The 25,003-nt window shown below is 43.0% G+C and overlaps 1 protein-coding gene across 2 annotated transcripts; it reads right to left on the bottom strand.

Annotated features, from left to right (window-relative positions):
- cnih3 (cornichon family AMPA receptor auxiliary protein 3) lies at positions 1 to 25,003 on the bottom strand. Of its 2 annotated transcripts, none has more exons than XM_027022445.3 (6): positions 24,384 to 25,003; positions 20,441 to 20,509; positions 16,767 to 16,814; positions 8,031 to 8,143; positions 5,482 to 5,625; positions 1 to 1,610 (listed from the first exon to the last, which is right to left on the bottom strand). In XM_027022445.3, exons 1-6 carry the CDS (start codon positions 24,459 to 24,461, stop codon positions 1,583 to 1,585), a joined length of 480 nt encoding a protein of 159 aa, XP_026878246.1. In that variant the 5' UTR covers positions 24,462 to 25,003; the 3' UTR covers positions 1 to 1,582. The 2 variants fall into 2 exon arrangements, with proteins under 2 accessions (XP_026878246.1, XP_081574385.1); XM_081718259.1 differs by having other exon boundaries at positions 5,482 to 5,629; positions 8,032 to 8,143.

The following is a 25,003-nucleotide window of genomic DNA, read 5'->3' as shown; positions in this document are numbered from 1 at the left end:
TTGATTTTAAAATAGCATTTATTTTTTAATATACAAATATCTCAAACAATATTCAGAGGACTTGTACACAGTAAGGATATAAAATGTTTGGTCACTGTACATCAAGAGTAAGTATACAAGGCATACTGAAGACAGCAGGCTACAAGAAGCTGCATCACATATTTCTAAAGGGATGAAGTCTTATCCCCTTACGTCTTAACCAACATCAGAAAGGATCTCCTTTCCAGTGAACTCCAGTGCTTACAGCAGCATCACACACCTTATATTGTTGAATAATGATAATGTGATGTATGCATCGTGTGGCTCCACTATGTCTGTAGTGTGACATACAACAGAAATCAGATGGCTTGTTCTTCAGAATCTTAGGCAGTAGATGGGAAAAGGAGCAGGTGGGGGGGGGGGGGGGGGTCTGTCCAAAAATGGAAGTGACATTTCTAGAGATGGAATGAACAAATAAATAAAGAAAGAAACATTTTCAGAGAAGACTACAGGCAGCGTTTGCTGGAACCTCTTGGCTTTAGTTTTGTAAATGTTCAATCTGTGATTACTTCATATGATATGATTGACTTAACTATCAGATTAATTCCTTTATATTGCTATTGTTATGCAAAAACCAACCAACCAACAAACACAAAAATAGCTTTAATACTGATCTTGTAATAATGAACAACTGAAATCTTGATAATGTGTTTTGGTGAAAATTCCAGTGACCTTAAGACAAATGCAATACTGAATTTTTTGTTCACCAAGATAGCTTGATACACTGTAATACTAAATATTGGAAGACTTTACTGGTATTCTGGGTATATAAATATAAACTATTTCAACACATTCAACTACTGTAACAAATTGTGCAAACTCATAACGGTTGTGCAAAGATGTGATATTTTGAAAATTAGCTCTAGCATTCTACATAAAGCCTTAATATAAGCATATATGCTTTTAAAATCTGAAAATGACTGACAACACCAAAAACATCAGAGCATTACACAAATTTTGCTATGTACACAGAAATTTCAACATGTACATTTCATATTAACATTTGCCTAATGTAGAACGCACAAATACACATATATCACAAAGCCATTCACATAGAATTTAGATTGTATAACCAATTGTTCTAGTTTGTGTCTAGTAAAAATTCAGCAATAAGGTTGGCCATAATTCCTTCAATTTAACCTCAAATCTACACACAACGTTTTTGATAGAAGTGAGGAGGTGGTTCGGCGCAGCTTCCTGATGTCCTGCGGGATGTGTGCTATGCCTGAGACAGTCTGTGCAAACGTGTGAGGATGTGTGTGATAGCTGTGTAGCATCCCACAAGATATCGGCCCAACCCTTCAGTCTGCAGCAGCTGGGTGGCTCTGAAGCAGGGCAAGTCCACAGTAAACTACTGGGTCTGTGGTTCTGCTCTGCAGGGTTCTTCAGGAGGCCAAAAATGTAAATCAAAAGTTCTCCTTTGAGATTCAGATTGTTAGTTAATCGCCTAGATATACAGATTTCCATAGATTAGTTTAACACACAGATTTTAGGAAAAAAAGTCTTTGATATCCGGAAATTTTCTTCAGTGTCAGGAATAGTGTTATGAAGTCACCAAATTGTAGATCATACTGGAAGACAAGAATGGAAAGCAGTTAAATACTGTCAGTGTAAACAAGCAACTCATGCGCATTAAAAGTGGATTAAAAGAGGGGAAAAAGTGGCCCTCAATAGTTGCACAATAAACTGATTTACATCTCAGATTTAATGTCCTGCTGGCCTGTCTTTAGGAAATGGGGCAGTTTTGCAGCAAGTGGTTTGTATTGAAGTCGTTAAAGAACAGTCACAGTGTTGGTGCCAGAGAAGGTCTGAGTCTTCAAAAAGCTCAAAGCAGCTTGGAGCAAGTTCCACTGAATCTATATTTAATTAATAACATCAATTCAACCAAGTTTGGCATTAGTCATAGATTTCGGGAGATCAGAGAAACCAGGAAAGAACATGTGTGGAGTTACATATACTCACAAGCTGTGTGAACACGTCTGGAGCTAGATTTACCCACAAGTTGTGTGAACTGTTCAGGAGGAATCTTCCAGTATACACCTATGTTTCTTCCATATTAAGGTACGGCAGATATGTAACAGTTGCCAATTTAAGGAGGTGTGTTGAATGGTTCCTGACTGACCACACTTTCTGACTCATCTCATCTCCACACTTGCACTGCAGGTCAGACTGATTTGAGTTGGGCTCTGGGTGCTTGCTGGAGGTCACACTCTCATTACTGTAACCACCAAATAGGTGTTAGGTATCAGCACTAATTAACATGAAGTGCTAAATCGAGAGCGTGGAGAGCAAACAGCCACAGTTAAATCAAACAGCCACAGTACATACCGGACACTACAGACATACCAGTGCATACTGGACATTGGATGCCTCCATAAGACTTTACATGTTAATTATGCTAATGTTGTATAATATACAGCAGTATGCTAATGTTGTAACCTTTATTTTAACATAACAAGGACTGTTCTAGATATGATCACTGAGCTGCTAAGTAAACAAACAAACAAATACAAAAAAAAAAAAAAAAAAGTACTGTGCCATGTTCTGCTTTCCTGTTAAAATCTCCTTGGTAAGGAATAGTAAAGAATTAATCAGCAAATATGCATAGCATGTTTTTCTGGACTTGTGATGATGAAAGAAGTGCATGTCTATGGGCGTGCTCGGTCTGTCTGTGTGCATCTTAATTACAGCTTTTCTTTCCTCGTTTGCGCCGGGTGCCAAGAGCGCTTTGTCACCGGATTTTATCCCTCCTCCAGACAGCAGCCTCCCTCTGTCTCCCTGCCTCCAGAAGGCCAGACAGTGGGCTTCAAAGCTTCCACCATAGCCACAGAAGTGCACTGACCCACTGGCCGCAGGATCCCTTCAAAAGACCAGGGCCCGCCCCAGGGTGCGCGCCTGGGTTGTGTCACGCCAACATATGCTTCACTTGTGCACGCCGGAGGTTCTTGGTCTCCTGCGCCAGGCCCTCAGGCTCATGCTTTCATGAGGAGACCCCCTGCTAAAAACTGAACTAGCACTTTCTTGCATTTACAGTTGCGTGACCAAAGCATGTGCACAACACTAAAGGTTCTGGTATTCTAGGACTTCCACATGAGCATGTATACAGCATGACATGTATATACAGTATGATAATAATAGGCAATGTCTCTTTAGATTTATAGCATACATCAAAAATATAAATATTTTTATTAATGTGCTCTAGAAATGGTGTAAAAATGGTCTTCTTTTGCAGACAACTAGACTTCTATGGATCTAGCAAGTACAGCTTGCCTAGACAAGCTGAGTGCCAAACAGTTCTGATAGTCATGTATTTCTACACCGAGCCCACAGCCTGCAGCAGTGCAGACAAACCGCTGTGACATTTGCCTGGCTAAGGCCCTGTCAATAGGGTGCATTTGGAGCATGCTAGTCTCGTCAGAGTGACACCTTCACTTCTTGTGTCATCGGCTGCAAACCGCTGTTCGTCTAATTGGCCATGACAAAACTTACAGCAGCAGTCTGATGAGCACGGGCAGAAAATGCCCATGTTTGATTTGCGATTGATATGTGAGTAGGATTCCTTCTCCCCCTGCAGGAATTCCACAGGCTTGGTGTACATAATTCCACAGGCTTGGTGTACATAAGGGGATTAGAGATTAGGCCACGTGGAAATGCATCTTAGACCCAAGAAGCTGCCCAATAATAAGTGTACAGGCAGCCCGCACCAAATCAAACATTAGCAACATTCATTCTGACTCGCTTCAGTGCACAACACACCGAAGATCAGAGGCAGACTCTGAGGTTGCAGGCAGCACTGACGAGGACTATGTGAGGTTACCCATATTGTGGTTAAGAGGCTGGTGCTTGTGGAAACTGAGCCAGGGTCAGCAGAAACAGCAGTGAGGTGTCTGCTTGGGGATGAAGGGGCTTGCAGAGCTGTTTCTAAAACAAGAGCATAACCATGGAGACAGAGACCAACTCTGTCATGTCACCACCAGAGTTCTGAGCAGGAGGCTGAAGTCCAATAGGCACTACAGGAGCACATAGGTAAAGAGATCACTTTTTAAATAGTGAATCTCACTTACATGTGGTGGGAATAGCAGAGCAGTTACAAAGGCAAAGTATGGAAGCTATACCTGTGGAAATAGGCTTCATTTACATCTACATTTAGGGCATTTAGCTCTTATCCAGAGTGACTTACAAAAGTGCTTTGTCATCTACTCATAGAACATGTCATAGCCAGTACAGTAGATTAGAGTTCAAGATACCAATATACTAGAATACTGTTGAAATACAGGGATCAATGCTGATGCCTAGAAGTGCAAAACACAAACAATACCCTAAAATATGTACTAGAGTTTTAGTTAGTCAACATAGGAGCAGGATCAGTGGTCATTTAAATATTCCACAAATAGATGGGTCTTCAGTCTGCGTTTGAAGACTGCATGGGACTCTGCTGTCCGGAAAGCCAGTGGAAGTTCATTCCTCCATCTGGGAGCCAGGATAGAGAACAGTCTCAAGGTTTGTCTTCCATGGGAGTTGAAGTGTGGTGTTTCAAGCCGACCCGTACTTGAGGTTCGAAGTACTCGAGGTATGGATCGGGCTTTGACTATTGACCTCATGTATGAAGGGGCTGGTCCATTTTTGGCTTTGTAGGCAAGCATCAAGGTTTTAAATCTGATGCGTGCAGCTACTGGAAGCCAATGAAGGGAGCGCAGCAGTGGAGTGAATGCAGCAGCGGAGCTTAACATATATAACTTCAGATTCCAAACGGTTGTACTCAAGATTAAAATGTGCTTATATACAATTGACATTTGTGGGTCTGTAAAACAATGCTGCTGAATTACAATAATGCAATACAAATATGACAAAACTGCACTGCTGGTTTGCCTTAGAACATTAGTTCATTATGTCGAGATCCAAACAACCCAAGCTTGGGGCATGGTGTCTCAGTGGTTAAGGTACTTGACTAGTAATCAAAAGGTTGCCAGTTCAAGTCCCACCACTGCCTACTTGCTGCTGTTGGGCCCCTGAGCAAGACCCTTACCCATCTATTGCTTCAGTTGTATTCAGTCATAATTGTAAGTCACTTTGGATAAAAGTATCAGCTAAATGCTGTAAATGTAAGAGTGTTTGGTTGTGTTACAGTTGCATAAAGTGAATCCACAATGTGAAGTAGAAAAAATAAGAACATATAAAACATTACTTCCTGTTTTAGTATTCATCTTTGCTATGCAAAGTTGTATATTTTTGCTATGCAAAGTCTATAAGTTGTAGATAGTTTGTACAAAAACAAATGCACATATTAAAAAAGCATCTCCTAAAGATATGCAAATGGACAATGGGAGTGTAATACCATTCGTAGACAAGTACGTGACCTCGGTTAGCAGCAGTTGAAGGTCAAGTGTCAATGGAAATAACAGAGTAAGTGATAGAAGGGGTCAAAGGTCTAAAGGCACCCACCAGTAGAGATAATAGAAGAATGAAAGTACGAAGAAAGACATCTTGCACCAGGCCTCTTTCTGGCAGAACCTCAGCGTGTCCCCGTTCATGACGTAGGCAGGGTCGTACAGCAGCTCCTTAGTGTCTGTGGGGCTATGGAAGTACCTGCCAAAGAGGGCAAGAAGGCAAAGACTCCCTGGGTAGTTCTGCCTCTATATACTGCCTCCACTGTGAGTGGTAGATCTTCCTCTACGACAGGGGTTGTAAATCCACCCTTCAGGGGTCTCTAGCCAATCAAGAGCTCCTCAGGTTACCTTGGTTACCTGGTTAATGGACCTGTGTTCCTGGGTCACTGTGGACTGGACCAAGAAACCCTATGCCCGCTGTGGACTCATTGGGTTCTGTTAAACTGGGCATGTGTCAGACAGAGGATGTACAGTATGAACAATTTCCTGCATGAGGTCTGTGAGAATTTTATACCTATACTGTCTTACAAAGCGACTCTGTTTCTACCGTACTCATGTTTACAGATGTTTACAGTGTAGGCTCCTGCCAAGTACGAAAAAGTACTCATGCCTTTGCTTTACAGGAGACAGCTTGGAATAAACACAGATGCTGTTAGCTCAGGCATCGCTAATATATAATCAGTCTGACAGTAAGATGGACAAAAGACGCCTAGTAGGGGCCTGACAAGAACAAGGTCTGCTTCTCACTGTGGCTATTCAGGTACAAAAATACAGAAAGAGCTGACAGACAGACAGAGACAGAGACAGAGACAGAAACAAACAGAGAGAGACAGAGACAGAAACAAACAGAGAGAGACAGAGAGAGAGACAGACAGAGACAGAGAGAGAGACACAGACAGAGACAGAGAGAGAGACACAGACAGAGACAGAGAGAGACACAGACAGAGACAGAGAGAGACACAGACAGAGACAGAGAGAGACACAGACAGAGACAGAGAGAGACAGAAAAACAGAGAGAGACAGAAACAAACAGAGAGAGACAGACAGACAGAGACAGAGAGAGAGACAGAGACAGACAGAGACAGAAACAAACAGAGAGAGAGAGAGACAGACAGAGACAGAGAGAGAGACAGAAACAGAGAGAGACAGAGACAGAGAGAGAGACAGAGAGACAGACAGAGACGGGTGGGGGGGAGTGAGGGACACACATGGGGAGTGATAGAGCACTAAAAGCATGGGAACAGCAGTAGGGAGGCAGGGAGAGAAGGATGGATGGATTTCACGCTACATCCTCCTCTCTTTCCCTGCAGGACTCAGAGCAGAGAACCAGCATCTGCAGGCATGCGGCATCTGGTGCCAGTGGCAATTAATCTGATGGAGACTCCAGAACTACAGCTGGCTCCAGTGAGCATAACACATAATGATAACAGCACATAAGAGCAAAGCAAACCTCAGTAAGCTGACATGGACAGTACACAGGAATGCTGATTTGTACATGTGCATAATAACATTTTTAATAATAATATTATTATTATTATTATCACAATAACACAGGTTATCATGCACAAAGCACCTCTCCACCTGCGGCTGAGGAATCAGATCTTATCCAGAGTGATGAACTGCCCCTGCTCCTTGCTATTAAATTTAGTTCACCTTGTTTTATTTTTCCCAGTAGTGACTTTGGCAGTGAAAAGCAGACGTAGACCCTCTGATCACAGGCAGACTGTAGTGACTAGAGACTGTAGTGACTGGAGCGTAGCTCACTAGATTACGCTTAGAGGTATAGCCCACTAGATGATGAATTTAGAGGTATAGCCCACTAGATGATGAATTTAGGGGTGTAGCCCACTAGATGATGACTAAGCCTGATGTGGAAGACAACAGGCACTAGAGCACCCGAGTCACATGGGCCAGAGATGTTTAAGACAAGCCGTGTTACCACCAATTAAGTCACTTTCTCTCCTGGGAGAATATGACACCATTTGATGATTCTGGCCTGTGAGCCCCAACAGGAATGATAAAACCATTAAACCAACAATCTTCTTTTGTTTGAGTTGATTATGTGATTGTATAATTGGGGCCAAGAATGTTTGCCTGATATATAAATGAACATTAAAAACGTAAATAACAAAAAGTCTGAGTGATGTACCTAAATTTAATACTAGAAGTTATGAGCAATGCTACAACCTGCTATAATTCTCCCTTACCTCTTAACCATAACCACACAGCTTTGCATATGAGTCACCTCAAGTGAAGTCGTAAGAATAGGTACCAAGCGACATGTTGAATAACATGTTGAAGGTGCAGAATCTCTGAGTCGGACGCAAGCCAAACTTAGTGGGGACGTGGCGTGAGGAAGCTTTATTTGGCTGGACACCACTTTAGGACTACTCTGTGATCTTTGTCACATCTTCAGACACCATAAACACCTCTGCACTTTAGTGCACTCTAGTGTGCTGGGAAGTTGTTGAGAATGACCTGAAGTAATTATTTTTGGAAATGGACCATCTTCAAAACCAAAAGCACAGGATGGAACCAGGACCCTGTGAAGATCCTAAATATTTTTTGAACTCATAAATAAAGTAGGCTGGTTCAGAGCCTTACCTCCATGTGTTGTAGAAAAGGAGGGGTACGTTCAGTCCCACAGTTAACCACTCCTGGGCACACAGGAACATGACACAAAAGAGACCGTGGATGGAGTACTCTGGAAGCACCAGCTGATGGGAAGACAGATGGATACGGTCTATTAACCTCTACTGTGATTGTTATGGCGACCTAACTAGTCCCACTAACATATTAACATGTTTGACATGTAAATAAAATACATACATTGTCTAAAAGACGAATCATGTTAATAGTCTAACATAATACGGTGTAATAAGATACATAAAATATACATGTATGGAAATCCAAATAAAAAACAGAGCTTAAAGTTTGGATGTTTCAAAATATCAGGCATCTTTTAAATCCCACCGTCCTCCCAACGTTAGTCATTAAGCCAGTTCCCACCCACTGCCTGGCTAGCTGGCTCTCCTCTGTCTTCTGACAACTACCAGCTGTGGAGGGTGCTGTGAGTGTGTGCTTCTTCGGAGACACATGAGGCCAAACGCTGCTGCCATGCTGCGACGCAGGGCACCTTGGAAGAAAGCACCAACTGCATATGTCAGCAAGTGTGAGCAGACAGACATGTGGTGTCACTGTGATTGACAGGGGGCGGTGTAATAGCACCCCTCCCACTCAGAGAGCAGTTCCAATTTGGCTCCCCTGGATTCCCAGCTATGGATTCATGTGGTGTCTCTGGGGCTCAAACCAGCGAACCCACAACAATAAGGCAAACACTTTTCACTGTTATGACTTCAGCAAAACACCATTATGACCTCAGTGAATTCACCACAACATGAAATCAATGTAGGACTCAAGAACAAGTACACACACACACACACACACACATACACACACACACATAAAATGTCTGTATACCTTACATAATGCTCCCATATACCCCTGAATTAAAGATGACGTTGTGAAATCTCATGAAGATCATTTCATTTAAACGTGCTGGAGCACAGAGCCAAAACAATAAGATGTGTGTCAATGTCCAATTATGGGCTGTGCTGTAGTGGAAAAGAATTAGGTGGAAGCACACTTTTCTGGGGCAGAGCTACAAGATACATGCATTTAAACTGAAGGCACTAGTGAACACAGGCAGATGACTTACTAATCTAGAGTCCAGGCAGCTGTGGAGGGCATTGTGGGACTCATCTGGCCTGCTGTGGTGTAATGTCTTCCTTTATAAGACCTCAGGCTATAGTCTATCAGCGTTTGACTGCTTTGGGCACAACCATTTTAACCGTTTCTCTTCACATCAGCGGTTAACACCTTGAGCCATGTACGAGATTTACAAACTTAACGACATTCTTGAGGAATCAGTAGTGAACTGTCAGGGGCGTTTTATCTGTCAGAGAAGCATTAGGAAAGATTCATGAATAAATATGCTTAAATGTATTAAATCTCTTGAGGATTTCATTAAAAGTACGCTGTGTTGTAAATTTTCTGAACACTTCTGAGTCTTCACAATATGCTTTACTGTTTTCATGTCAGTTTGTGATCGTTGGTGCATAACAAGTCTGCACATCCTTTGATCGCTTTTTGTTACTGTACAAGGTGGTGATGCAGGCAGGAATTTTGTTTTGTAGTTCTTATACCAAGGGACAAAGCCTTGTGTGTTGGAGTTATGAAGATATACCACAGAGAACCACAAACTGGCTTCTTATGTGTACTGGTTGATTTTAATTTTATGATTTTTGTTCCTCACTTTACTAAAAAAACATCCCTGCTATTGGCATGAATTGCAAGACCAAACAAGATAAAAATGTCCCGGTAACTGTGAAAAGTTATTATAATTTTAGAATTATTATTCTATTTATAATGAGGAGGAGAAATCATAGTGTTTTGGGCAAATAATGCACCCCCTTCCTTGTGTCACTAATGCAGCCGGTCAGTATGCTCCAATTTCCACAAGGTCTGCGGGACTTTCCTCCCCGGACTCCCTCACTGGCCTATTGCGAAGCCTTGAGATTTGGGTCTTTCAGGACCTTTTCAGTTTCCCTGGTCTGCCTTGGCTCCTCAAGATAAATCTTTCAATGTTCACTGGACCTCCAACCATAATCATCCTCGGCTTGTGAATTCTTCGTTCTCGTCTTCATGTTCTAGCGCACTGCCCACGGTCCATGCTCATGATCCCTTCAGCGGCCCGCACTGCTGACTCTGCACTCTTTGCCTCCCCTGCAGAATTTGGTACCGCTGCCTGCTGCAGCCTGGCTCAGTAGATGGTGGCCACCAAAGACTTTGCTGTGAAGCACCTGATCCCAATTCCAGAGGCTTTTTAATTTTTTTCCCCGAAGTTCATATTTTGGATTCCTCTGCTATGTTCTACGCTCCCATTGTTGGCTTTGTGATCCCATCATCATCTCCCAGTTGCTATGCTAACTATGCCAGCTCGAGCGAAAGAGGTCACTTTCCAGGCACTAACTGTGGCTTCACTTCCTCTTCCTGTCCTGATCTGTGCTGCAAGTCAGGTCATTGATCCACTTTGTGTGTCTCAGCTTCCAGCAGCATCTGAGCTTTTGAAGTTTATCGCAGCATTCAACCATTGGACTGTGCTGTTCTTTTCTGGATATCAGGCGTTGGTGGACAACACAGCTCTAGCCTGGTCACTGTTCTCGCTCTACTGATGTGCTGATTCTTCTAGCTTTCTCTCAATTCTTTTCTTCCAACAGATTCTGAGTTTGGCTCCAGTTCCAGTGAGCCCTGCAGTCCAGATTTCAGTTGTTCTGCCAGCCCCCACAACTCTGTGCTTTTGCAAAAAACAACACCCCCCCCCCCCAAAAAAAAAAAAACCCCAACCCAGATGTCTTTAATCCTTCAAGATTCAAGATTCACTTTTTATTATTGCTGCATGCGCAGCTTGTCCCCCAGGCACCAGTGAGATATATAGTGATTGTCTCAGCCTGGTCTCCTGTTCCTATGGCTTATGTTATCAAGGCCTTTGGCACCCATCACCTGTAGACCCTGTTTGTAGTGTTCCTGAACATGGATGTCTCTTTGGACCCTGGGCTTCCCTGTAGTGAGTGTTTCATTGTTTCAGAGTCACCTTACACCTCTGTCTTCCTGCTTCTCTTCCACATCTGCTCCCAGTGTTCCCAGCTGTTCTCTGGTCGAGGTTTTATCACCCTGTGCCTGTCTAAGCCTTCTTGAGTCTCAATGCCACATCTCTCACAGTCCTGTTTGCTTCCAAGTGTATTCCCACTGTTAATTCACTACAGTTGCAGGTTTGATATGGTCACAGTGGGCTCATCTCCTTTTGAACACATTCTCTGCCCTTATTTTAGCCATGTCTCTCCATTTCACTGAATCCCAAATAAAAAGTCAAATGCCTATAATTAACCATCTAGCAAGTTACCCTACCTATCCATTAATTAAAGGCGTCTGTCTCCAAGGCCACTGAGCTCGAGTGCGATGTTCCCGGAGCCTGTCCCGGTCCCCCCACTGAAGAGACCTGGGGGTAAATGACAGCCTCTTCAAGCATCGGTTACCTAACGAGAGGTCTGGTTTTGCCATGCTATCCGCTGGAGTACCCACATATGCGTGCACGCTCTCTCTCTCTCTTTCAACCACTGAATACCACTTTCTGATAATTACACACTGCTCAGCCTGGACTGGGGTCACACTGGTCCAGTGGAGAAGTACAGAGTGCGCTTCAGATCTCGTCAGTGAGGACTGGGGGCCTTAGACGTTCAGTCTGGATGAAGAAATGAGAGTAACCATTTGAATGAAGGGAACTACTGATTATGAGATATGCCATTATTATGAGATGTCAGAGTGAACTATCACTGCAAATTATGATTGATATTCCCAAAAGAGTGATTTTGCCTTATTTGTTACTATGCCAGAAAAGAATGGACTCTCTTAATGCACAGAACTGCTCAGAGCACAGACCACTTTCCCTCGTATGGCTCACCGATTTTTCATCTAAATGATACTGATTTACTGTATACACGCAAGCATGTGCACTACAGTTTTCCTCCCAGTTTCTCTGCTGGGGTGACTAATCGGGCTGCAGTTCTCATTTTAGCTGCAGCAAACCGTCCTCAGCCTAAGGCAATCAAAAGAGCTCCTAGTATCCAATTACTGCCCTTCTCTCTCAGTAGCAGCCGTAATTAAGTGCAACAAATAATTACACACATTTTCTCTTAAAAGGACACCTATTCTCCCAAGATGAGAATTTATCTGGGAAATTGGACAAAGAAGCTATGGATGTGTACAACCAAGCAAATCAACCAAATGAACACACTGTGTATAACATGAATGTAGTAATACAGTCTCCTGAGTATAATAATAATAATAATATTATATGTACTCGAGTCAGTGGCTTTGCAGTCTCTTAGCATGTCTCTGTAGAATAAGGATGACAAAGGACTGCGTTTGGGGCTTTATGATTCTGTAGCAGGAACATCTCTAGACTAATCTTTTTGGTTGAAAGGACTAATGGAGAAATGCTCTGCTGGAGGCCGCCTTTACCCAGCGGAGTGCTCTGCTTCCAGCCGGGCTCCACTCTCAACCCCAAAGCGCCTGTCCACTCTCCAAGAGTGTGGCAATCACAAACTGCCTATCAGCGAGGAGCGGAGCGCAGCACATGTGCGCTGCGTCTTTAGCGTGTGTGTTATTGCCAGTACTGGAGGACGGACGGGAAAAGCCTGTGAGGTGGAACGAGAACCGGACTGGAAGCCAGTGGCTGACCGAGAGCCAGAGAGGAAGAGCACTGCAGGTCCGCCAGCAAGCACTGCCTCCCCCACTAGTGACAGGCCAGTGCAACTGGGATGTCCCTCATGAGCACTCTGGGGTGGCAGGCCAATGTGCTCTGAAGCAAACCAATGCTATTTTTAAAGAAAGCTGACTTTAAGGGACACTGAACTGTTGGGTTTTTCTTGTTGTTTTCAATGTTTTTTCTCTACAAAGCTAGATCTATCTATCCATCCATCAATATATCTATCCATCTATACATCCATCTACCCAGGGAGCACCATCGCTGTTGGATGCTCATGTAGTCTTTCTAGGTTCTGATTGGTTGCACATATTTTGCTCTGTCTGCAAGGATGTTTTTGCAGACCACGGCGGAGGAGGTGCGCATCCTGAGCTCTTTGCCCTGGGCTCATTGACAGTGAGTCAACCTTCTGCTCCAGGGTAAAGTGGATATGTTACTGACCACAGTGCAACTTCTACCTGAGATGGGGAAAGAAACCATCACTAATGAGAGGAGTCTTGACCCACCACAGTCCTGTGCTGTAGTGTTAGATACATGCTTAGCCGAGACATTCTGTCTAGTGCAGTGGTCAGTCAGATCCCTCTTCTGCCTTGGTCTGATAAAAAAGAGCATCTATGGTAATCCAACAGCCTTTGCCAATGTTACTGAACTTCAAACGTATTGAAATTACAAAACTTCCTCAGCTGAACTTATAAAATGTCGTCAATATAAGCCATCTCACCCAAAATTCAGTGCGTTAAACAAAATGTTAATTTTTAGCCCCGACGTGTCACTGTGAGGAAACACACATGGCCAGAATGCCCCTTTCAGACCTTTATTTTAGGTTCTGAAATTGGATGGCATCTACCTCAAGGATCATTGTACCCAAAATGCTAAGAAACCCAACAGTAAAAAAAAACCTTGAAATGACCCATCATCATACTCATGTCCCAACGTTAGTTTATCCAAATGTTATTATGTCCCAAATTTTCTTGTGCTTCATAATATAAACTGTGTCACTATACACTGCACACCCAAACCATGTCCTTGAGTGATTATACACTGCACACCCAAACCATGTCCTTGTGTCACTATACACTGCACACCCAAACCATGTCCTTGAGTGATTATACACTGCACACCCAAACCATGTCCTTGTGTCACTATACACTGCACACCCAAACCATGTCCTTGTGTCACTATACACTGCACACCCAAACCATGTCCTTGTGTCACTATACACTGCACACCCAAACCATGTCCTTGTGTCACTATACACTGCACATCCCAAACCATGTCCTTGTGTCACTATACACTGCACATCCCAAACCATGTCCTTGTGTCACTATACACTGCACACCCAAACCATGTCCTTGTGTCACTATACACTGCACACCCAAACCATGTCCTTGTGTCACTATACACTGCACACCCAAACCATGTCCTTGAGTCACTATACACTGCACATCCCCAGTGCAATTATCTTGCCACCTTCATGCTCCTTTCCAATTTTCATAAGCTGTCAAGCATGGAACCACAGGCCGGTGTGATGAACTATGGCTGTCCATCAATAGCTGAAGGACCTCAGTCACTCATGACGTACAAAGTCACGCTTCATTCACATTCGCCTAGAATCATCAACTCAAGCTGAACTTACACTGCAGTACCTCTGAATGTTTGATGTTTGTAAGTGTTCCTGCTGGTCCAGTCTGTGGAGTCTCAACATTCATACGAGATCACATTTCTCTTTCCTTTAAGGTGAAAGAGGTATGAAAAGCCACAATAGAGAATGTATGTTTGTTTTTAATTGGTAATAGAGCAAATTACAGCTCCACAAATGCGCAACTGAGTGTACACTGTAATAGTCAAGATAAAAATTTTATTTTTATGAAGCCAAATGTCCAAGATAACTATACAGTCATAATGCAAATCAGGGTTTTTAGTTAAATTTTTTTTTTTGTTCTACAATCTGTTTTATATGATTTATTTCACTTTATTCTACAGACAGCTTCAGGTTTCTTTTCATTAGTTACAAAAACTCACTTTGTCAAGTAAACAGAAAATATTCAAAAGCAGAAATTAATGAGAAACAGTACACAAGTCCTACAAAGAAGTGTTATGAACTGTATGAGATACACATACACATACACAGGCACAGCCAAAAACCTGCATGACTCAGCATAACAGAGATGTTACCTTTTGCTACCTGAGCTAAAACAATAACTGCAGTGAAACATAGTGTCAGTGCTTTGAATGTTTGTGCTTGCTACAGAGTCCCCATTCAGAGACCATTCGCCATGTGCTCTGAGACAAAAACGTCCATATGTGCTTCAAACACCATCACGAAACTCAAAGGTTACTTTGTTATGGCACCTGACAGACTCTAGGGATGTCCAACTCTAGTCCTGGTGATCTACCTGCTGAGTTTAGTTTCAACCCTACCCCAACACAGCTAATCAAATCCTTCAGTAACGTCTTAATCTTGAGGTCAGTAGATATCCAGGAACGGATTCGGACACCCCTCACTTACTCTAATAGAGATTGAACCAAAAATTATTAATGACCACTTATTGATAAAATAAAATATTTTGAAGGTCTAGGGTTAGTGCTATTCAGCAACATTAAATAAGTGATGTAAAACCTCCATAAATAAACTGCACTGGGTCAATGAAGCAAGGGCACAGAGGTCCTGTGGGATGCTACACGAGACTAAGAGTTTACCACAGATAAAACAAACAACACCTGCCAACCCCCTCAACATACAGACCCTGAGAGAGAGAGAGGAATGGAACTATACCCTCTGTCATATTGCATGACACACTAGGAGAGCACAGTCTTTATAGACAACCTTACAGAAATGCAACATTCTGGCTGATTGAGATGAATATCAAAAGAAAAAAACAAAAAGGAGTGTCTAGGTTTTAATGAGCATTTCTCTTTAACACCATCTTGTTTTGTTTTTAAATAAAAGCCTCATGTATGACCCTACAGCTACTGTAGCCAGATAGCCTGTGTGTGGTAAGCTCTTTTGTCTGGCCATCCTTTTACATCCGTTTTTTGATATGTGGTCATGTGACTCCATAAATCTTTGTAATCCCTTCCTGCTACTTATAAACAAGTCCAGACTCATAGTGTGAGCTACGATGTGACAAATCTAAAAGAAAAAGGGTGTAGAGATCTTCTGCTGACCCAGGAACTGTCCTGACCATCTATTCTAATCTAGAACACATTTGGCATTGTCCACCTGCTGAAAACAAAAGCCATGTTCAGCAAGATTTCAGTTTTTTTCACTTATTACCCAGCTATTGTATTAGGAACACCTGCCTTATTACCTGTTACAGACACCTGCCTTATACATACACTCACATGCATTTTATACATGCATTTTATAGCTGTAAAGTTACAGTGTAGGCCATCTGATAGCATACACAATGTACCAGTCACCAGTTTCTTACTGGTTTATCAGTGGTAAGGACCAGTACAAACTGGATGTTACTTGTGTGGCAGAGCGTTCTCATCACAGCATTAACACTAACAAGGCAGTGACGTAGCTGTGGGTGTTGAGCTGGTTCGAGTTTAATCAGACCAAGCGGTACCACTTGGGTTTTTGCACATATCAGCATCACTGCTGGTATAAATCCACCCAGCAGCAGACATGTGGTTCAGAACTGATTACTGATAAACGTGTGAGGCAGGGGTGTGCATCCACACATCTACCCTGAAGAGCTGAGCTCCAACACACTTGAGTCTGAGAACCTGGGTAGAGAGACCAATTACCAGCTCAAGGAAGGAGAACACAAATTATGCAGAGCAGCAAATGAGCGATAGAAAACATAAAATTGAGTTTAGTTGTAGTTTGTTCCATGTCTTATTGCAAAGGTCTTCCAGTACATGTCAAAACTGTGAACAGATTTCTTATGGGATCATGTGGAATTTGTGGTGTGGTATTCCTTACCTTATGGGATCATGTGAAATTTGTGGTGTGGTATTCCTTACCTTATGGGATCATGTGGAATTTGTGGTGTGGTATTCCTTACCTTCCGAAGGAGGCAGCATATCCTCTCAATGTTTCGAAGTCTTTCTCGCTGCAGGAACAAAGAGAAACAGAGGAAACGGTAAATCCTCTGGAACATTCATTTCGAACTGCTGATCCCAAGCACAAAGCTCACGGGCGTGCCGATGGCCATCGGCTGCCAAACCCCTGACGTGATTGGACTTAATCTGGAGAAGCTGCATTGTCACTGAAGATGACCATGACCTTCGACTGAATTTCATCTTTTAAATTGTATTTTATTAATTTATGTAGAGCAAAAAGCTTGAATATATGTCATCCTTAGGGAAGGCTAGGACCAGGAGAATGTGTGTGTGTGTATGTATGTATGTATGTATGTATGTATGTATGTATGTATGTATGTGTGTGTGCTTTGCCAGCCTAACCTACAGCGCTGGTCTTTCCCAGCTCATGACCCCATTCGCTGGTGGAATTGTGGAGCACTACACACTGACAAGGACATGAAGAGGACAGAAAAATGGACAACCAGACAAAACCAGCACCAGCACAACTTTGTAAAGGTCATCTGAAAATGGCATTTGGTGAGTACATCAAAACACGACCACGTCAACTACTGTCATTTTATGAGCAGATTCTGACTAACTTTTTTTTTGCTGCTGTATGATGTCATATAAGGGTGTTTTTAAAACCATTTCATTCATTTAACTGAGGGATTACGAAATCACGTCTTCGAGTAGGTGATGACAAACCGAACATTTACAGATTTTGGAATTGGCTGGGTTTTGAAGTCTGCAGTTTTCTTCAGTACAGCAGTATGTGTAAATACACTCGAAGTAACATGAACACAGGAAACCTCACATGGGCAGTAAAGTGGAAGCAGCTGGATGTGTCCTGTTCCTGTTTCCTGTCGTCTTTCACAGTGTGGGCAGGCTGGTCAATGCAGTGGCTTACAGGGAAACGTCAATCAGTTCACCAGTTTTGAAAATACCTCCCTGAAGACGGGACATGTCCTGTTCTCTGTGTTATTCAAACGTGCAGCACATGCTGCTGGATGAAGTCCCAGAGTCCGTGGTCTGTCCGAACAGTGCCACACACCAGGAAACACCACTGTAGTGCCACTCAGACACATTTTCTCCAAAACGCTTTTGCATTATCTGGAAGATAAATATATGTTTAAAATCCTGTCTTAGTATCTGAATTTTTTATGTTACTTTTTGATCTTATATAAAGTTCCCATATATTTTGCTAGTTGGTTGCTAAAAAATCTTAGAATTAGTACACATGCAAGGTAACTGGTTTTCGGAGAAGCCTTAAAAGGAAGGACTCTTGGGATCCAGCTGCTATAATAAGAGCAGATGCATGAATGCTTATGAACAGGCAATTGCATCCAGTTCCCTTTAAAATCTGCGTCAACATGAACTCTGCTTGGCATAATGTAAATAATAAAAACTAAAAGTAAACTTGAGATGGAAAGTACAGAGCAGGGAAGGAGTCCAGTCTGCCGAGTAAAGAGCTCCAGAGCTGCAAAGACTCAGGGATGACGGAATGAAGTGCTGAGACCGACTCCCAATGTGTCGCCTCATCTGCCAAGACAAAGCTGGATCAATCGACGGCGAGGTCCAGCTGGGGTCTCTGCTGTGGGATTCTGGGGTCTCTGCAGTGTACTAACACAGTCTCGCAGGCTGCCTGGGTTATAGTCTTGTGCTCTGATGCATTGCTTCATGCTGCTGAATGTTGCTTTGTATAACAAAACGCGTTAGGGTCTATGTGCTTAGTAATCTATACCTCTGTAACTACATTAAGTACTGTAACTAATAATCACAATGCTTGAATTAAAAGACAGTAGGCAAAACTATATACACCTAAATCAAAATGGCCAATTAAACAGAAGATCTAATTAATCATGTAGACCAATAAAATACCACTGGTGGAATTTGCAATAATTTTTCACAAACAGTAAGGATTGTGGATGTTTTGAGAAAATTCGGGACTTTTCAACTTTGATTACCACAGGACGTCCTCTCTAAATACAGCAACCAGAAGAGCAGACTCAAACTAACTAACCTTACATTTTATCCAAATCTTCTAAATAGTTAAGTATGGAATATGCCCCCCCCCCAAAAAAAAGCGAGAGAGAGAGCAATGCTGATTTAATTCTGACAACTACTGACGTGTTTCAAGAATGAAATAGTAAGCCTTGCATGACTCAGTTCACTCTGTCAGGACTTACTGCCACAGCTCAGCAGTTTACTCTGCTTCCGGACGTCTGACTTTTTATCATCCGCATAAACTGGCAGGGTGGGCAAGCTAAACCATACACCTCTGGAAGCAGAGGGGATGAGAGACACCCCCTGAGAAAGTAGCCTGCCATTGGCCGCCATGACTCAGAACCCCCGCTGGGGCAGCATGGATGGGCCGTATGGAGTCTACAGCCACTGAGCCATGACTTTACCATGAGTGAGAGGCTAGGCGTTGGCATGGTGCCTGCTAGACCTTCCTGGGTTTAACGGGCCATATTTTGGAAGTGGCTCCATGTTTCTCAAAGTCACTCTCTGCAGAGGAATGTTAAGGAAGGGCTGCCTGTATTATATGTGCATTGACTCAAGGCTGAAATGTGTTTCAGCTTTTCACGATGACACTGTGCTATAATGTGGTGCGCTGGAAACTAGCAGTGATTGGTATAGATAGTATAGATAGTGTGGATAGTGTAGATAATGTAGAGTGTGGATAGTAACTGCAGCAGTCAAGGACAGTTGAATGTCACAGCTAGTAGTGCATATCTCACTTTCACTCTCATTAGTGCTTTTACTCACTTACACACACAGTTCCATTTCACCCTTCTCCAGACAGGCTGTTCCCAGCCTCTGCCTACAGTCCCACTGGACGATTGAAGGAGTTCCCCGTTTCTGCCGCCTCTCCTGTGTACTGCTGCTACTGCGGCCTGGCTGAGCCTCTGCGGGTGAAGCCCCACCTCCACCAGAGGCCTCCACCCACTCAAGACACCAATTAGTCATGCAGGGTGCTGTAGAGGATCGACTGAGAGATGTGATTAATGAGGAGGCCGTGTAACCTTCACCACGCTCCCTCACTCATCATCATCATCACACACCACCACCAGAGCCACCCAGCCTTCCAAACCCGCTTTTGGTGTGTGAGCGTGAAACTACAAGTCAGTCTGAATTCTGCATGATGTTCATGGGAGCGAGGGTGGACGGAGTCTGACCAGTTGCGTAGGTCATGACCGAGGCGAGAGAATGCAGGCAAAATCATGCACTGCAACAATAGCCGGGTTAGTGAGGAGCACCAGCAGTCTGCGCCCTGCAGCTGCGCTAACCACACCCACACTGGCACTGAGACATAGTACATAAACGAGCTCATTTATGGGGGGGGGGGCACGCAAGCTGGTACTGCTGGACAGGTGCTGGATGTGCTGGACAGGTGCTGGATGTGCGCTGGATGGCAATGAGTGCCCTGGCAGGAAAAAGCTACGGCTGGTCGCAATTCCATTTCTACAGAGCTGAAGACGACGACGATTTTCTGGAGCTCAGAGGAAGGGAACACCTGGCTGCCGCCAAAGATGTCACGCCTCGTTTTGAGATTATACTGTAACACACGCATGCATGCACACACAAGGGCATGCACACACAAGGGCATGCACACACACACTTAATTTAAACCCTCCATGTTTGCTTTACTTACTGCATGGAGTGGATTTCCTTGGTCTATTGGCACTTTGAAATCTGCTTGGAGCTCATCAAACGCTGTTATCTAGAGATGGGGGAAGAAGAAAGAGTTCTGTTATGGCAGCCATTTCCTGGGCTCTCCAAGGCTAATCTTGGTGGTGCCATTCCTTCTTGTCTAGAGTTCCCGTGCTTTCATTTAGCACAAGAAATATTCCCAGCAGGGTCAACCTGATTAAACCAGGGCAACAATGCCACAACTGGGCAAGCACAGACTATTCTGCTGAAATGTACCATCTGAGTATAACAATGAAAACATGCTTAAATAAGTGAAAAAATAAACAATGAGCACTTTATGAGGGATTAAGCTTTAATAAAGCTGCCATGACTTCCTTTCTATAATTACGTTTATGGCCTAGCAAAATATATATATTCAAATATTCCAAATAGTGAGGGTTAGAGTTAGAGACACACATCACCACGTAAAACCAGAATGACAAAATCAGACACACATCACCCATGAAAGCAGAGAGGCAGAATCAGACACACATCACCACATGAAATCAGAACTCTTGCAGCAGCTAGACCAGGCTCAAGCAAAGGTTGCACAGAATTAGCTGAAGTTATTTTCCCAATTCCAGACTGTACTGCTGTCTTGCCCTGAAACTGCCCGCTCCTCCTAAGCCATTGATATGTCCGTGCTTGACTCACCACTGGCCACATGCTGCAGGGACATGTAGTTTCGGGCTAGCATTGACTGGAATGGAGGAAGTAATGAAAGACTTTCATTAATCCTGCACTCTCCCCGTGTGCTGTGGTAATGTGTACGTTACTTAAAAGACAGACCACAGCTACATTATTCATAACTACCCACTTTGTAGTAATTGCATACAAATTCACATCACAAAAAGAAAAGTCAGCTCTGGTGGAAGGACCAGAAGTGATGGCTAAATAATTGAGTGGGTCTCTTTAAATGTTAACAAGGGCTGGAAACCACTCAAACCTGGTTAATTTTACTCCATATTTACAGCCTGTGCCTTGAACTCCTAATAACACACCAGCTTTCATCAAAGCATTCATCAGAGTCTCCCTGCCAGGACCTGTGCACGGATGTGGTGCATGGGGAATTTTTAAACATCCTCAAAAGCAGCACAAGACGTAAAAACCCAGTCAACAGGCAATGTGAAATTCTACAAAAGGATTAACAGAAAAGCTAGAACATCACTAAAAGCTTTGTAAAGAGACCATCATAGTATATAGGATACATCGTATAGGGGATTCTGTTATGGACACGTCAGGAAAACCCACTTGAAGTAAGATGCTTTTTTTTAGACAGGTGCTCTACTAATGTACTTTTTCATCAGTTTACAGCAAGCCTTGCACGAAATGTTTCAAGTGATGTTTTGAGAATCAAATTAACTAAAATTAAATTGACTTGTTGAAAGAAACAATGCATATCTAACAGGAGATTTATTTAACTGTATAAAAGACTCCATCTATGAGACAGTGCTACCATGTCTACCATTGTCTTGGCCTGCCCCACAGTAGATTACAGCACACCGATACATGTGTCTGCTGCACATTACAAACAAAACCAGCAAGCTTAACCTTAATACCTGACTGGTGTCAGGTGTTCAGTGCTCCCTCCCACTCCTTAGCCAAATTACCCACTCTGGGTCATCTCTCTTTCCTCCAGAAATGGCTTCTCCCCGTTTTAGTGCCAACATCAGCTACTTTTCCTGGCCCAGTAACCGGATCAAAGCTGTGGCCCATGTTCTCAAATAATCCAAAAGGTCCTTTAAAACAACATCTGATCCGATTCCACCCTTTTCCTCACTGTTCTTAAAGGAATACTCCTTCCAAGAACTGTTGTGTTCCTAGGAATAAATTAAGGCATATATGTGGTCACTAGCGATGTGTGAAGGGCTGACTCTAGATGATCCTCACTCACCTGTAAGACATCACTCACAGGTAAATTACTCTAGAACATCACAACTGATCCAGAGGCAGGTTTCAAACCAATCTGTTTAGCCAGAGTTTAAGGATAGTAACATAATAAACACTCTTCTCAGTGCAGTGAGCTGGCCCAACAAAGACACTCCATCAGGCAGAGTAAATTGCGTTAACTCCTGTCCTCAGAAACTAATAATCATACATGTCACAAGATGATTCTGGAAAAATTGCTGGCTCAGTGTAGGGGACAGTTGGAACTGAAAACCATGATGGTTTTTAGTGCCAAAGATAAAGAAAAAGGGGGAAAGAACCTGGATCTCATCACACCAGCAAGTTGGCATGCAGGTAACAACATTTACTTTGGTTCCTGAAGGTTAGTAACATGGGAGAGGATTTATACGGTTCCCAAATTGGTGCCATCTAATTCTTAGCTTTTAGACATTCTAGTCAAATCTTGAGTTGTATAATGTCCTGAACAGTATAATGCTGCTTTGACATTTTGGGCAAATAACTGCTTCCTTTAAAACGATAAACAAGACAACCGAGTATTGTGACCCTTCATGCGGTGATATTGTATACAGTGTATGAACAGAGGCCGCAGGGTACAGAATAAAATGAGTTAAATCCATTACTGGAAACCCCATGATACAACCCCTGTACAGTGTGAGTGATACAGTCTCCTAAGACTAAACATTACTTTGATGTTTATCATTCACAAGCCTCTTGAATGTAATGCAATTTCTGGCAGCCAGAAATATATAACACATCATATTCACTGTTAGTAAAGAATGCCACATATTACTTCGATGTTACATTCCACTCAGTTAATATTCGGTTTCGGTGGATAAACAATGAAGTCCCAGCACAATTAGAACAGACAGGTCTTCACAGTGAAGCTTTTAATTGTATGCTAATTATTATATTTGGCCATTTGTGAAAGCTTAATGAAGCCTTGTTAGCTAATGAAAGTAAAAAGGTACAAAATCTTTTTTATCCATTCAGTTCAATGATATGCAAGTGATCGAATATGACAAGATTTTCACATTATCGCCAGATTAAACAAATCCACATGCTCTCAGAAATATAGTACACTCCAGCACTGTGGCGCAGTCCTACACACGGTGGGTCAAAGAAGCCACAGGACGATTAATTACCCCTCCCCCTCACTTACCACTTTGATCTATTATGTCTGTTGCTATGCAAAGCCAGACCCAGGGCAAACAACTGTGCAGCCCGACCCAAATCTAGTCCAGGTCTGGAGACAGGAAAGCACACTCCTTATTTAGCTAGCCCTCTTTGGGGAGATGCTAACATAATATGTGCTAAGAAAACAGGAACACAGCAAACTCCAAACAATGAGCTGAATTGAAAATAATTTGTTCAAAAAAGGTGACATCTTATTTGGAAACAGGTTCACACACACACACACACACACACACACACACACACACACACACACACACACACACACACACATAAGGAAGTCAAACTCATTCCTCAAAAGGATGTTCAATGGGCAAAATCCTCCTTTGTAGTGTCCAGTGTTAAACATGTATCTGGGAAACTGGACAACAATGTATTTCAAGGTTCTTAATGTAACCTTCCCAGAAATGCGGAGCTCTTTGAACCTCTCAAAGCCCAAATGATCATAGTAATTGATTCTACTGGCAAGGAAATAATTTGCACTGGCAACAGGAAATGTTCTTTCCCTGAAATGTAAGTGGCCTCAAGCAAGCTGGTTCAACTACCTACATGAACTTCAATTGCTCATAAAATCCTAATGTCTGACCTACTGAAATGAGTATAGATAGAGTAGAGATGGCACAGCCTGATATCTATGCCATATAAAGCCCTACAAGCCCCTATTCAACAGTTTTGTATTTATAAGTACTGACCCCCAACGTAGATGCACAGCAATAGACAGAAGTATCAGTGCACGCGTGTTTGTAACGTGCCTCCCTAAATAGGCAAGCAAGAAAAGAGTCCTATGTGTAGACGCACACACTTACGTGCCATATGGCGAAGAAGATGAGAGACGCACAAAGGACAAGGGAAAGCATATAACAGAAGGCGGCAAACGTAAACATAATTGATAACACCTGCGACTTATTTCCCCCAAAAAAGGATCAGTGAGATCAGGAAAGAAGCTGTTACGCTGCAAGTGCCTGCAAGGACGACAGCATGCTCATTAAAATTGTTGTTCCGTCGCGAGACTCTCTCCCAACTATACGCTACTGAGCCTTAAAACGACTTTCTCGCCCGGGATTTGCCATGATGCAGAAGAGAAACTAAACTAAACTCCGTGCCAAATCGTGATGGAGGCATTCTAGGTTCAGAGTCGAATAGCATCAACTGTAAAACATCCCAAGAGAATCAAATCCTGTATGCCCGAAGATCTTGATCATGCGTGAAACGATCCAGCCAAGTCGCGTGCGCCTAGGACACGCGGAGCGTCCATCGCGCGCTGAGCGAATGGAGATCACATCAAAGACATCTGCGGAACTCTGGATGCGCAACGGAGCGCCGCCTCCGGTTCACACTTAACCTATGGCACACAGACCGTGGCTCTCACGAACAGGTGGGTTTAGAGCTCTCTCTCTCTCTCTCTCTCTCTCTCTCTCTCTCTCTC

This window comes from Electrophorus electricus, chromosome 7 (genome assembly GCF_041902795.1).
Source record: "Electrophorus electricus isolate QZ-2024a chromosome 7, ASM4190279v1, whole genome shotgun sequence".
NCBI classification, from domain to species: Eukaryota; Metazoa; Chordata; class Actinopteri; order Gymnotiformes; family Gymnotidae; genus Electrophorus; species Electrophorus electricus.
Note: the sequence above shows the minus strand (reverse complement) of the source record. Positions and strands in the feature narration are given on the sequence as shown.